General features: G+C 36.6%; 1 protein-coding gene across 6 annotated transcripts; it reads left to right on the forward strand.

Annotated features, from left to right (window-relative positions):
- Nucleotides 1–2851: 2851 nt before the first annotated feature.
- Nucleotides 2852–13786, forward strand: LAMTOR3 (late endosomal/lysosomal adaptor, MAPK and MTOR activator 3). Of its 6 annotated transcripts, none has more exons than XR_009696497.1 (7): nucleotides 2852–2987; nucleotides 3298–3343; nucleotides 3929–4001; nucleotides 6133–6167; nucleotides 7553–8433; nucleotides 9946–10079; nucleotides 11450–12002. XR_009696497.1 is itself a non-coding variant. In XM_061164343.1 (7 exons), the coding sequence occupies exons 2-7, from the start codon at nucleotides 3335–3337 to the stop codon at nucleotides 13305–13307; spliced, it is 375 nt and encodes a 124-aa protein (XP_061020326.1). In that variant the 5' UTR covers nucleotides 2852–2987; nucleotides 3298–3334; the 3' UTR covers nucleotides 13308–13786. The 6 variants fall into 6 exon arrangements, 1 of the variants encoding a protein (XP_061020326.1); XR_009696499.1 differs by having other exon boundaries at nucleotides 7594–8433; XM_061164343.1 differs by lacking the exon at nucleotides 3929–4001 and adding an exon at nucleotides 13234–13786 and having other exon boundaries at nucleotides 8375–8433; nucleotides 11450–11513.
- Nucleotides 13787–14121: the final 335 nt, after the last annotated feature.

A 14121-nucleotide genomic window follows, 5' to 3' on the forward strand; every position in this document is an offset into this window, starting at 1 on the left:
TGGTATCTGAAGATCTTGGAAAGCTGTGCTCTCCCTTTTTGCCACTCAAGAGGAAGAAAGAAATCAGCAATGTTTTCCAGGTCAACTACTATGTAATAATGTCATTAAGATGGATGATTTGTTAAAATGAAAAGTAATGCTTCCAAAAATTAGAAGTCTTGCTAGAGTTCATATTTTTATTTGCCTCCAAACTTAGGGGCAAATGGAGGGGAGAAACGGGGGGGAAATGAGAAATGAGTTTTAGTCAGGGTCAAGACTCATGACTTCTCATAATCACTTTTCATTCTACAAATGTTGAATGCCTACCTACAGAGTGCAAGAAACAGGCATTGTAAGAAACTGAAAAAAAATTGAAACCATGACCCCTCCTATGGTCTCATTGGGTAAGCAAATTAAAGCTATGACACATAATTATGCACAAATAAATGTCAGTTATTCTTGGTAATATATAGGAGCATTCAAGAGAATGTGATAGATGAGAAGGTGTTATAAGGAAACAAGATTTAAATAGCTAAAGTAGAAAATGAAGGGGTTTAGAACATGCCACCCTGAAATATGCCACAGCAAATACATGAAAGGCTCTCTGACCTCCCACCTTCACTTAAAGGTTTGTTGTAAAACTTCCCATGAGAAATGTGCCCTCTTTCTACCAGGAAGAGAAGAACACTCTTATTACCAGAGATGGGACTGACACTGAAATGGACCTGTATAAACAAACCCACTAAAATAACCCTTATTTTCCATTAGTTTATTCCATATGTTTAATAGTCACCGTCATACAATTTACTGCTCTTAGCCTAAGCCCCTTGTTTTGTCTCATCCTCACAGTTGATTGTTCTTTGTGTAAAATGACATATAAATTTTCGGGCCTAACGAAGTTTTGGATCTTCATTTTTCTTCTGAAGACTCTCATGTACATGTAAAAATAGTAAATGAATTTGTATGTTTTGCTCCTGTCAACCTGTCTGTTAATTTCATTGTTAGCCCCAGCCACAAAATCTAATAAGGTATAAGGAAGTTTTTCCTCTCCTACAGGAGAAATAAACATTTCAAATTCAGGAACCTCCACAACTGCCTGGGATAATGAGTCATTTTGATGGAAGGGTGAGATAATCAATTTGGCTGAAAAACAGGATTCACATTAGATTGCATTTACAAGTAAAATAAAATTATTAAAGACTATGTCAACTATTGTCTGCAATGGTATGTCACTAAAGATTTGTTTGGTCGGCAGTAACGTACAGTGTTTTAGAAAGGTTTACCTGGCTTCCTTAAGTGTCTATTGATGTAGTCTTTCTGAATACACTAAGGGTTGAATGAAGAGCTGAAAAAAATATAGATGTAAAAAATCTTTGTTAAGTGAGAAAAGGACATGAGAAAGGAAAGAGCAAACATGATACCTGACAGAATCATGGAACCAACAAGGACATAGAGCAGGAAACAGGATTACTGGAGTTTTTAGTACCTTTGGGTTAGAACTGACAGAGGTATGTAGAAATATCCAATATCCAACAAGCAGCTGAAAATGTGAACCTCGAATTCACAGGAAAGGTGCAGATTTAGGAATAACATTCTCAGGATACTGTGGAAAGAAAAACAGCAGAAGAATCAAAGACAACCTTTAAGAGTGAGGAGACTGGGTGAGTAAAATAAGTTCAGTGTTCTAGAGGCTAAGAAATCAAAGGAAGGAAAAGGAAGTGGTATTCAATGATGTCAGTTGCTATGGAACTGTCAAGTTCTCTTATAATGACAAAGATCATTTGTAATATCTACGTGCTTTGTAACTTACCATTTCATCCTCCTAAGGGTAACTAGCAAATTAGTATCTTTCCACCACACCTTGGTCTGTAGCTGGCTCCTTTTGCACTTCTATTTTCAAGGATCCCTTGGATTTCAAGGAGCTCAAACCAGTCAATCCTAAAGGAAATCAACCCTGAATTTTCATTGGAAAGGTTGACGCTGCTGCTGAAGCTCCAATATTTGGCCACCTGATGCAAAGGTGACTTATTAGAAAAGACTCTGATGCTGGGAAAGACTGAAGGCAGGAGGAGAAGGGGACGACAGACGATGAGATGGACATGAGTTTGAGTAAGTTCTGGGAACTGGTGAAGGACAGGGAAGCCTGGCGAGCTGCAGTCTATGGAGTCGCAAAAACTGGGACAGGACTGAGCAATTGAACTGAACTTGGTGATCTGTGGAAAATAAGTTCCCCGAGACCTCATTCTCCTACCACTTACTGTAGGTTTTCCTTCAATGTGCAAACAAGCAATGCACCAAATAAAAAATTATAGACAGTCCTTAAAAGTACGGTCTTCTGAATCAAGAGCCAATGAGAGAAGGTTGCTCCATGTCTGCATATGTAGAAGCTTGATGTACACAGATAAATGAGATCTCCAGAAAGCTTAAGGATCCTTGATTCAATCCAGACAAGTCACAGTCCGAGGGTAGCTCGCATGGGAAAGCCGAAAGATGATTAAATTAGATCAGAGACCGACGGACCTGGGCTTCTAACCACGGGCAATCTGGAGCTTGCTGTTCAGTATGTAACACCACCCCCTTTAAATTTATTCATCTACAAGAAGAGGTTTCAAGATAACGGGCCCTTAAAAAAAAATAATGAAATTTATGCACCCTCCCCAAACAAATACGTTTTCTTGCTTGCGTGTTCTGGGAATCTTCAGGGTTCCGCGATCTCAAAGCAATCTCTATTCAAGTGCAGAGGTCCAGGACAGCTGGAACTCTGCACAGACGCAAAAAGCACCCGCGGGGAGTGGGCCGGGGCTTATTGCGCAAATGCGCGCTCCCTTGTCGAAGTACCTCCCCGGAAATCCCGCGTCACCTAGCGTCGGAGTCTTGGGAAGTGCTTCCGGGAGCACAGACGCGGTCACAAATCATGTGACTGCAGCTTTTAGAGGAACCTGTCCCAGAAGTTGTCCCTGAACAACTGTCCCTGACAGTTCAGAGAACCAGGCAGCCCAGAAACCCAGGTAACTGCAGCCACTTTGCCCGGTGGCTTAGGCCGCAAGTGGTGAGGGCGGTGAGACGGAAGAAAAGACGCCGCTTTCGCCTCCTGGTTGAGCTTGGCTTTGAGGGGTTAGAGGGTGGAGTGGGCTGTCAGGCATCTCGATTACCCGCCTGAGTATTTGGGAACTCCGACTCTAATCAGCCTCCCTGGCTGGAGCCCTGGAGCCGTGGATCCTTGCCTGACCCAGCGGAGAGCTGACATTGTTTATTAGGTTGGGGGTGGGGTGGGAGAGGAAGTCTTGAGGGGAGAGTCACCTGGAGTTTCTCTTTCAGGCGTGGAGATTGATCCTGCGGGAGAAAGGGGTTCATCATGGCGGATGTGAGTTAACACCCCCACATAATAGGAAGGGGAGAGTGGAGAGTAGGTTTAGACTACTGGGTGGGGAGAGGTAGCGCTTCCCAAATAGAAATTTGTTTCGTTTTACCGCTTCCCTCCAATTACTTTGTCTAGGATCTGAAGTCAGAGACTAAAGGAGTAATTTTCGGGGCCCTGAGCATAAGAAAGGTTCTGCATATTTACCATTTCAGTTTCTAAATGATGGTTTGCTGCTCTGAATCTTTTTCCAATTATGTCTCTTTGGTTCACTATAGCAATTTCAGATGATTTATAACCATTGCCTTTTTAACACAGCAATACAACTAAAATTCTACATTTAGGAAACTTAATTGTACTAGTTTCTGAAAACAACAGGGAATTAATATTATTAATATTTATATTTGTTTGTATTTTACATGCTGTTATATTTTTACATACTGTTATTTTGCTTATATTGGAGAAGGAAATGGCAACCCGCTCCAGTATTCTTGCCTGGAAAATTCCATGGGTGGGGGAGCCTGATAGGCTACAGTCCATGGGGTCACAAAGAGTCAGACAGGACTGAGCGACTTCACTTTCTTTCTATAGTTCCTTTTGGAGAAGGAAATGACAACCCACTCGAGTGTTCTTGCCTGGAGAACCCCATGAACAGAGGAACCTGGTGGGCTGCGGTCTGTGGGGTTGCAGAGACAGACACGACTAAGCAACACTCGCACATTTTGCTTACATACATGCTAAATATTCTTTGGAACATTGAACATATACTCATTTAATTATTACAATAACTTTCATGAGATATGCACTGTTGTTATTATCACTGTGTTAATAGATGATGCTAAGTCACAGAAGGATCAAGTAACTTCCTCAGATTACACAGCTAGTTTGTTGCTGAGTCAGGATACCAACCGAGGCAGACTCCAGAATCCATGCTGTTAACTACACTAAATGATTATTCAACAGCATGAATCTGATTTTTCTTTTAGGTTGCAGGATTATGTGTTTCAACATTTAGCAATTTTTTATGTCTTTATCCCTCCATTTTTGGATGTCTTCCAGTATATTTTTGAGGCCTTATTCTCCAGGCATAATCAAATCACTAAATTCTTTTGAGCATCTCGCTTGAAAAGATTGTTCTGATAAGGGCTGTAGTAGATATAAAGATAACTAAGGTATAATTTCTCCCCTTAAGGATTTTTAAAGGTTAAAAAAAAAGTACAGTAGGCAAGTGATCATAGATATGCATACATTATTGCATGAAAACTCAGAGAAGAGAGGGATTACATCAGTTTGTCTTTATCAGGGAAGCCTGTTTGGAGTATTTGGTGGTTGAGACTAGCTCTAGTTGATGAGTAGCGATTTTTTTTTAAGTAAGATCCAGAGGGTATTACTATTAATAGTTGGAATGAAAGCACTAGCAAAGTTAAAGATAGGAAACAGAAAGATGTGTGTTGCAGAGCTGTGAATAGTCCATTTCATCTGGGGCTGAGGGAGTGGTAGGAAGCAGGACTATAAAATGAGTTGTAGACTATCCATATTGTAGAGAGCCTCAGATATCTACAGGATTTGTACATAATTCGGTAAACAGTGCAGAGCCATTCAAACATTGGTTCTTGATCTTTGCTGCATGGGGAATCCTCTGGGGAGCATTTCCAATACAGGCGTCAGAGTTCTTTTTATACTCTGCTGGTGTTTTCCATAGCCAGGGTTGAGAGTCACTGCAACTGTCCATTTAGTGAAGGAGAATTATATGATTATTAGCATTGTGTAGAAATGTGTGAGATAGAAGTGGTAGACTGTCATACCAATTGGGAGGCTGGTGTAAGTCATAAGTATTAAAATGAACCTAAATTGTAATGTCATCCGAAAAGGAGAGAAGAACATCAGTTTAAAAATACTTGACTTCACAAGTGGTTTTTAAAGTGACATATATGAGTTTAAGGTTATTATATTACCTTAAGTTTCAAAGCTAAGTAACAGGGAATAGTGGTGCCATTAGTGGACACAGGAAGAGATTGGGGAAATCTAGATTTTGGATGAAAAATGATGAGCTGAGTTTTGTGATTTTGTGTTTAAGATGAGAGCAAAGGTAAGCTGGTGGTGATACCATGAAATAAAATGAACATTCAGGTTTGGAGAGTAGTAGGAATTAGAGGGTCAAAACAACGTGTATCTGATTTGTCTATGTAGAGCTCATGATTGCTGCCTGGCTTGTCAGTGAAATTCCCCAGATGAGAGAGTGTAATGAGACAAAGTAGTCTTCTATTTTTTTTTTAAGTCATAATTATGTTCCATGCTGAATACTTGACACACATTGTCATTTGTCTTTAGTCATGTAAGAAAACTGAGTTTCACGAAGTTAGTCAACTTAGCTCAGATCTAAAAAGTCTGTGGATGTGGAAAAATATAATATATTCTCAAGTGAACTCAAAGTTAGCAACAAGATGTACAGTAGTATGAGACATATGATCTAATATCATAGCTAATATGTATTTGTGTTTCTGCTGCTGGATATGCTAATCACTTGACATGAGTGTTCTCAATAAACTTTAGTAACAGTCTTATAATGTAGGTTCTTTAATTATGCTTACTCAACACATAATGAAACTGAGGCTTAGAGAAAAAAATTAGTCGTTGCAAGTTACATCACTCCTTAAAGCATCAAAAGCAGAATGAGAAAGCATAAGCAAGAATGGTTGTGAATGAATACTTAAGGTATCTGAGATGTGGATAGGACAGTGTCTAGAGAACCAGTTCCAGGCATATTATAATATAATTTTTATACTCTCTTTCAGGATCTAAAACGATTCCTGTATAAAAAATTACCAAGGTAAAAAATTACTCATTTGTTATTAAATAAATTCTGCTTAACGTGTTGATTTTGTTTAGTATTTTGTTTCTGTTTATCTTAGACTAATATTATGTTATGCTGTTATTTAGCACTTTCAAATACCTAACATAATCTTAGGTAGCACAAGTGATACAGTTTGAGTTTACAGATAAACAACATGAACCCCAGAGAAATTATATGACTTGTCTCAAATTAAACAGCTAGTGAACGTGAAGTGCTAGAACCCAGTTTCTTGCCACTTTAGAGTTCTTTCATAGCAGTTTACTGGATTAAAAAACCTAAGAACTTGCCTTTATTTTTAATACTGCTTTTAAGCCTAATTGCTGTGTCTGCATGGGGATATACAGTATAGTGATTCACAATTTTTTTGCAATGCAGGAGACCCAAGTTCAATCCCTGGGTCAGAAAGTTCCTTTGGAGAAGGAAATGCCTACCCACTCCATGGCTACAGTCCATGGAGTCACAGAAAGTTGGATACACTACCACGTTTTGAGTAGGCAATATATTTATAAAGTTCAAGATTCAGACGTTAATTGAAGGACACGGAGTGAGGAGCTTCTTATCCCTGTCCTCCAGCCACACAATCCCTGTCTGAGACACCCATTGTTACCCTCAGAAATATTTTATGCACCTGCACATTAAGTTAATAGTAATACTCCTCATTCCTAAGCTAAAATATTAAGTTAATACTTCTCTTTCTTAAGCTAGTAACAATCATCCGTTTATTCGGGGATATAGTAGGAACAGCAAATGTTGCAGTTTGCAGATATTTTAAGATACAGGCATGCCTCAGAGAGATTGTGGGTTTGGTTCCAGACCACTGCAGTACAGTGAATATTGAGATAAAGCGAGGCACAATTTTTTTTTGTTTCCTGTTACATATAAAAGTTATGTTTACACTCTACTGTAGTTAAGTGTGTAATAACATGATGTCTTAAAAAACAATGTACATTGTTAGGTAAAAAATACTTTATTGCTAAAAAGTGCTAACCATCATCTGAGCCTTTAATGAGTCTTAAAGTTTTGGCTGGTGGAGGATCTTGCCTCAGTATTGATGGCTGCTGACCAGTCTGGGAAGTGGTTGCTAAAGACTGGGGTGACTGTGGCAATGTCTCTTGCAATAGCAGGTGGATTCTTCCACCATGTGGAAACCCGGTGTAAATGATGACGATTTGAATGTTTCCGTATTATAATTTTTAACATTTTAGGGCTCTAGGAATTCTAATAACTTCATATTTAAATTGCAGGGACAAATTATGTTATTCTCAGTGTGTATGGATGACAACATTGATTAATTCATATTTTTGAATATTGTGTACCAGCCACCCTCCACTTTGCATGCATCATTGTATTAAATTTCACAGTAGCCAAAGGCTCAGCAATAAAGAATCTGCCTGCAATGCAGGAGACCCTGGGTCAGGAAGATCCCCTGGAAGAGGGCATGGCAACCCACTCCAGTATTCCTGCCAGGAGAATCCCATGGACAGAGGAGCCTGGCGGGCTACAATCCATGGGATCACAGAGAGTTGAACACGACTGAAACGACTTACACACACAAATGAGTATAAGTATCCCCATTTTCATATTAACTGAGGCTTAGCGAGGTTTTGTAACTGATGCAAGGTAGCATAAACAGTAAGCAGCAGAGCCTGAACAGGAACTCAGGTCTGTCTTACTTCAGAGCTGTGGTCTTGACCATTCTGTTTACTTCTTGTGCAGGCATGCTTGAAAGGATTGCCCTGTGACCTCCATTCTTTCTGTCCTGTTCTCTCAGCTTACAGTGGTCTCCCCACTCCACTTTTTTTATTAGCATAACGTCTCAGCTGAGGTACCACTTCCTCCGGGAAGCTTTCCCTGACCCACCTATCTGAATCTACCCCTCCTTTTGTAAGCTCTCTTGTAGCCTCACACATCTCTTAATGGCAATTCTCACAGTAGTTTTACATTTGTGTGAGGTAATCTGAATGATAGCCACTCTCCCTTTAGATTGTAAGTTGTGTGAAGGCAGCAACTGGGTCTCTTTTTGCTTCCTATGGTTGAAGAGTTTGGCAAACATGTTTTAGGAGCTTAGGTCAGTGATTGAGTTCTCATGGTTTTTCAGAAATATACATGAGAATTATCATTATGATTTTGAAGTTACATATTTTGAGACAATGTTTTATAATATATTAACTTTTTCTTTCTAGTGTTGAGGGGCTCCATGCTATTGTTGTGTCAGATAGAGATGGAGTGCCTGTCATTAAAGGTAAAATGCCGCAATTACATGTCAGTGCCATGTTTGCTTTTGAATAAAAATGTATTTATATCTGAGTAATACAGAAAGCAAGCAAAAAATAACCCATTTCAATACATTAAGGACATAGTTTGGAAGAAAATGTTTGATTTTGTGTGTTGAAGGTTAGGTTGGAATCTTAACTTATTATATATCAACTATATCATGGTAGCATGCAGAGTGTAAGCAAGGATTTATGGAAGGCCCAGTTTCCCATTAAAGACATTTTATGTATAATATAAATGATTATTAAATCTGAGTGATGAGAATGAGCATATATGCAGCTAGCCATATTATACCCACGGACTCCCCCAGCATATATTTTTCATCAGTATTGCTGGTGGTTTTAGGATAGCCAGCCATACATTTGAATTAACATAAATTTATTGTTTTGTTTACTATTTCTTGTTCTTCCTTATTGGAAATAAGATTTTGAAAAACTTTTAACCTCCCAGTTACTTTAGTTAACCAGAATTTAGCAAGAATTTTTGCCTAAAGAAAAGTTGGCTAACCTAAAAAAAAAAGGAAAGAAAAGGTTTCCTTTTGCCTAAGGTTTAGCTCTTTTTTTTTTAAAGTATGTGTGATATGACAGAAAGGTTAAATAACGTTCTGCATATTTTGTTTACAATATATTCTCCACCTGGGGTTATCATATATGTGAGATAATTTCAGACTTTAGAATTCAACCAAAGTTTAGAAATGAGCTAATGTAGTTCTTTCATTTTATTAATGAAAATGGTCAGATGCAAAGAGTACATTGTCAGCTCCAAGTTGCTCATGAGTCAGGGACAAGATAGTCATAGAACCCATCATCTTCTGATATGTGATCCAGTGTGCTTCCTAACCCAGCACAGAACATAGGTAGCCATGGGCAAATCACTTCCTTTTCTCAGTCCCATAATGAGGACTTTGAACAAAATAATCTCAGATTTTCCAGCTCCAGTGTTCTTTTTGAGGATCTCAGTGTTTAAAACCTTAAGCTCAGCACATATGGTACAACCAGCTCCACCTAGACCTTTCAGTGAGTGTACAAAACTTAAATCAGTGGCCAGGTGTAGAATTATCATCATCTACAAATGATGCTTCTGTGGGTTTCGTAAGAGCAAAGGTTTTTGAAGTTTTTTTTCAGTATTCTCACTTTGCTCCTAGTTAACCAGAATATTCAATTTATTAATTGTGCTGATAATCATGACCTGTTTTAAGTTAGATATTAAGAAAATAGAAACATTTAGTATTCATTTGAAATTTTTTGAAAAATTGTGAGAAGCAGCATTTATTCCCTTAGTTGTGATTATTCAACTTCTGATTGAATGGTTTTTCTCACCTAAATTGACAAGACCCAATTAGTGTTACGAACTTCAGTGCTGTGAAGCGTAACTCTTGTGCTGGTTTTTTTCCCTACAAGTTTATGTTTTTTGTTTTTTTTTTAATCTCTTCCCATTGTATATCCTGCATAATTTTTACTTAAATCACTTGTATTTCCAGTGGCCAATGATAACGCTCCAGAGCATGCTTTGAGACCTGGTTTCTTATCAACTTTTGCCCTTGCAACAGACCAAGGGAGCAAACTCGGACTTTCAAAAAATAAAAGTATCATCTGTTACTATAACACCTACCAGGTAAGTTCATAATTATCAAATGGTTTGCTGATGATTTCAACTATTATTATCTCTTCTGTCTAGAATAGTTTGTTTCTATAATTCTAAATTTTGGTTTCCAAAGTGATGGAATTTTAACACCTTAACCTTCAAATTGGTTATGTTAAACTGTAGTGATTTTTTTTCACATTTTACTTCAGGAATTAATTAATATGAGTAATTAGATTAAAAGATTAAATAGTAAAATATATGTTATCCTGAAAAGGGTAAGTCAGGTCACTGTTATTAATACCTCCAGTAGATGGTGCCCTTAGCTTATTTAACAGCTGTGATTTCTCAAATGACGCACTGTTGTTGTTGTGACAGATACAGGATTTTCCTTAAAGTCAAATGATAGTTATTTGTTATTGCTGCTAATCCCATCATTTGGCTTGAAATATATAAATATATAAAATAAATGAGGTTATTATTTGTGGGAAAGAAATTAGTTGCTACAGATCTCTTGATCTCCAGCTGTATTTTCTTTAGAATAAATCAGTAACTTGTTCACAGTAGTAAAGAATCTGCCCGCCAATGCAGGAGACACAAGAGACACTGTTTCGATCCCTGGGTTGGGAAGATCCCCTGGAGTAGGACATGACAACCCACTCCAGTCCTGAGCGACTGAGCACGCACTGCTTTAAAGTGGTGTTTCCCAGGGTGTAAGTCATCCACCACCAGTGACACATGTTGATATTTTTTTATTTTAAAAGTTATATATACTTAATATGTATTTATAAAATATATAAATATATACACATGTGATACTTTCATTTTAAAAGTTATATATTTATAAAATATCAAATTTAAAAGTTACATATTTTAAATGTTATGTAGTGTCTATTAGGCAGAAGATAACTAGCTCATCTAACCTTTAATTTAGTCAGTAAAGGTTAGGTTTAGGCTAAATATTTTAAAAAGATAGCTGATTTAAAGTTAACTTAAATGTAAATTAATTTAAATTATAGTGGCACAGAGGAGGCAAAAGATCATGATGTTATAACCACTTGAATGACTGAGAAATAATGCCTTTAGCTCCTTAATTATCAGATATTTATTGAGCCCTACTATGTAATTGACACTCTGCAGGGCTTTAGAAGATAAAAAAGATGAGGAAGACACAGCCCCACCTTAGAAACTTTCCAGGCTAAGTGGTATTAATGTCTCTAAGAGAAAATTAGTACGTCTGTTTTACGGAAATAATTATTTTCAGCTCTTTCATGACATAATACCATGATGTCAAGCTAGTATCTTACACATTTAAAGTTTTTAGAAAGATTAAGATATTTTATTTGAATTCTACCGCCTTTTCACTATACAACAGTATACTTTAGATCTTTTTCTCTTTTTAGGTGGTTCAATTCAATCGTTTACCTTTGGTAGTGAGTTTCATAGCCAGCAGCAGTGCTAATACAGGTATGTTTTAATTACCTTAAATACAGCTTTTAATCTTTATACTACCGGATCTGAACAGTCTAATATGATAAAAATACAGATTCAGAGTAAGAAAACCTTAATGCATGGCCCAGCTCTACCATCTATTCCTTGTTTTCTGGAAATATAACTTCTCTGAATTGTTTATATATATATATATATATATCTGTATAATGGAGCTAAGAACTGCTTTCTTGATCTTGATCTTGTGCTATTGTTTTTTAGTTCAGATGAGATGATGTATAGGTAAGTGATCATTTAAGATAGAAAGGAAAATTAAATGTTATTTTCACCTCTTTAATACAGTATCTTGCTCACATTACAACAGTTTCAGAAAGCAAAAAGAAAAAAACAGTAGAGAATATAACCAAACAGAACATAAAAATGATCACGGATGAATTCATTTCCATAAGGACCAATCTATAAAATCTTGAACAATAGTGGGCAAGGTAAATGTGTTTGGGAATATAAAGAGTGTGACTAGGATGAATATACTCAATTCTTTTTCAAAGTGGAAGAATTTGAGGACAAACACTTGGAAGCGGTACTTTCTAGAGAGCATTGTAAGATCTCATTATATCCAGTGGTCTTCACTGGATATTTTTGTGTAAAATCATAACAGTATTCAGTATTCAGTTGAATTACAATTTTTTTACTGTTTTAGTTTAAGTGGAATTTTTTAAAGGTCTATCTCCAGATTTCACCACTGTTAGAACTGCTTTTCTTTCCTTTTCTGTTTTTTTCTTCCCAAGACATTTGAGCCAGTTTTGTTTCCAACTGTGTCACTGAGACCTATATTTAGATTGCTCATCTTTAAAATGTGGGGTTTAGATTTAATGAACTGTTGGGTGTCTTTCATTTCTAAATGTTTTCAAGCTGTAAAATATTGTATGTGAAAACTCTTTGTAAATAGGATAGTAGTGGTGTTGGTATTTTAAATATGTTAAACCTCAGTTGTGGTAAATCACTATCATACTATAAAATCATCAGTTGTTATAAATTATGATAATCTCCAGAATTGTATTCTAGTAGTAGAGCATTCCTTGTGAATCCCAGGTGCTTTGAATGCTGTGTGAGACAGGAAGATCTTTAGTTGAGCAAAAAACAAGCAGTATTGAAGATATACAGCCTTCTACCATAGGAAACTAACAAGCTGGATGTGCTGATTACCAGATTAGCTTGCTTCTTTCACTGTGTGTTTTATACTCCTATGAGGCATCTTTAAAAATTTTTGCCTTTGAAATATCCATTTGTGCCTTAGCTTTACTGAATTCATATAATAAGTATCATGATTATTTCTTTGCTATCTATCTTTGATAAAGTTCATTAAAATTGTCTCAGGAAAAAAGTCTTTTTGTTTTTTTAGTAAAAATCATGTGTATTATTCCTGAATTGGTGCAAATTTTGAAATGAGGTTTAAATGAATTAAAGCTTTTCATAAAACTCCAGCAAAATTATAGCACATATATAATTCATTTTACATCTTCTAATACATATAAATAGTTTTATTTATTTACATTAATAATAGATGATGAAAGTAAACTTCATAATAAGTGTGGGTTTTCAATTGTTTTGTTCAGAATTACAGTATTTTGTTTTAAGTGTAGTTATAGAAAATGAACTATGTCTCATTTACTTTTTAGTATACAAATTTTGATAAGCATTTTTCTGATGTTCAAATTTCTTAATCTCTTTGCTTTAGGACTAATTGTCAGCCTGGAAAAGGAACTTGCTCCATTATTTGAAGAATTGAGACAAGTTGTGGAAGTTTCTTAATCTGGAATTTTCTTCATCATATCAGACACAATATCAATCCAGCAATCTTTAGGCCACAGCGACACTTGTATCCATGTACTCAAGGACCCCTCTTTCCACCTTGCTCTAGAAAAAGAGCCTTACAGATAGAATTTATGGGCAGGTTGATGGTTATCTTTTTTGTGTAGGGCTGTTTCTTATTTAGTGAGATTTGGGGATACCACAGAAATGGTTCAGTCTATCACAGCTCCTGTGGAGTTAGTCCAGTCACCAAATATGCATGAGATCCTATTTGGTGGCTCAGAATCAAAATGATGCTTTGATCCCCTTGAGCCATGAAGTGCTCCCTTTTATACCATATGCCAGGCCTGCAGAATGAGGCAGACTCTTTTTATTGTGAATAATGAGGACATATTTTTCTTCATATTATTTTCTTTGCATTGAGCATGAGGAAGATAAAGTGGCTTAGGAAAAGTGAATAAAACCAGTACAATCACTAACTTCGGTTTGTGTATATTATTGTGTACTGTAGGTGAGTCTTAATGACTAATTTGTTTCTTCTCAGAGGGTGCTGCTCTTTAATGGAAATGAAGATGACAGCTAATGGTTTTTTCTTCCACTCTGCTTTCTATAACCAATCAGTGTTTTTTTTAATGTTTGTTTATTCTTTGTAAAATTTATGTGTGATTCATTATTGAATTCTGTTTCCAATATTGGTATGTATGTACACATGGTAGTATACCCCTTTTTTCATACATGAGGATAAATAAAATAGTATTTTTAAAGGTACAGTTTGAGCACTATATAGGTTTTTCCCCCCAGACTGTTTTCAAAT

Source organism: Dama dama, chromosome 17, assembly GCF_033118175.1.
Source record: "Dama dama isolate Ldn47 chromosome 17, ASM3311817v1, whole genome shotgun sequence".
In the NCBI taxonomy this organism is placed as follows: domain Eukaryota; kingdom Metazoa; phylum Chordata; class Mammalia; order Artiodactyla; family Cervidae; genus Dama; species Dama dama.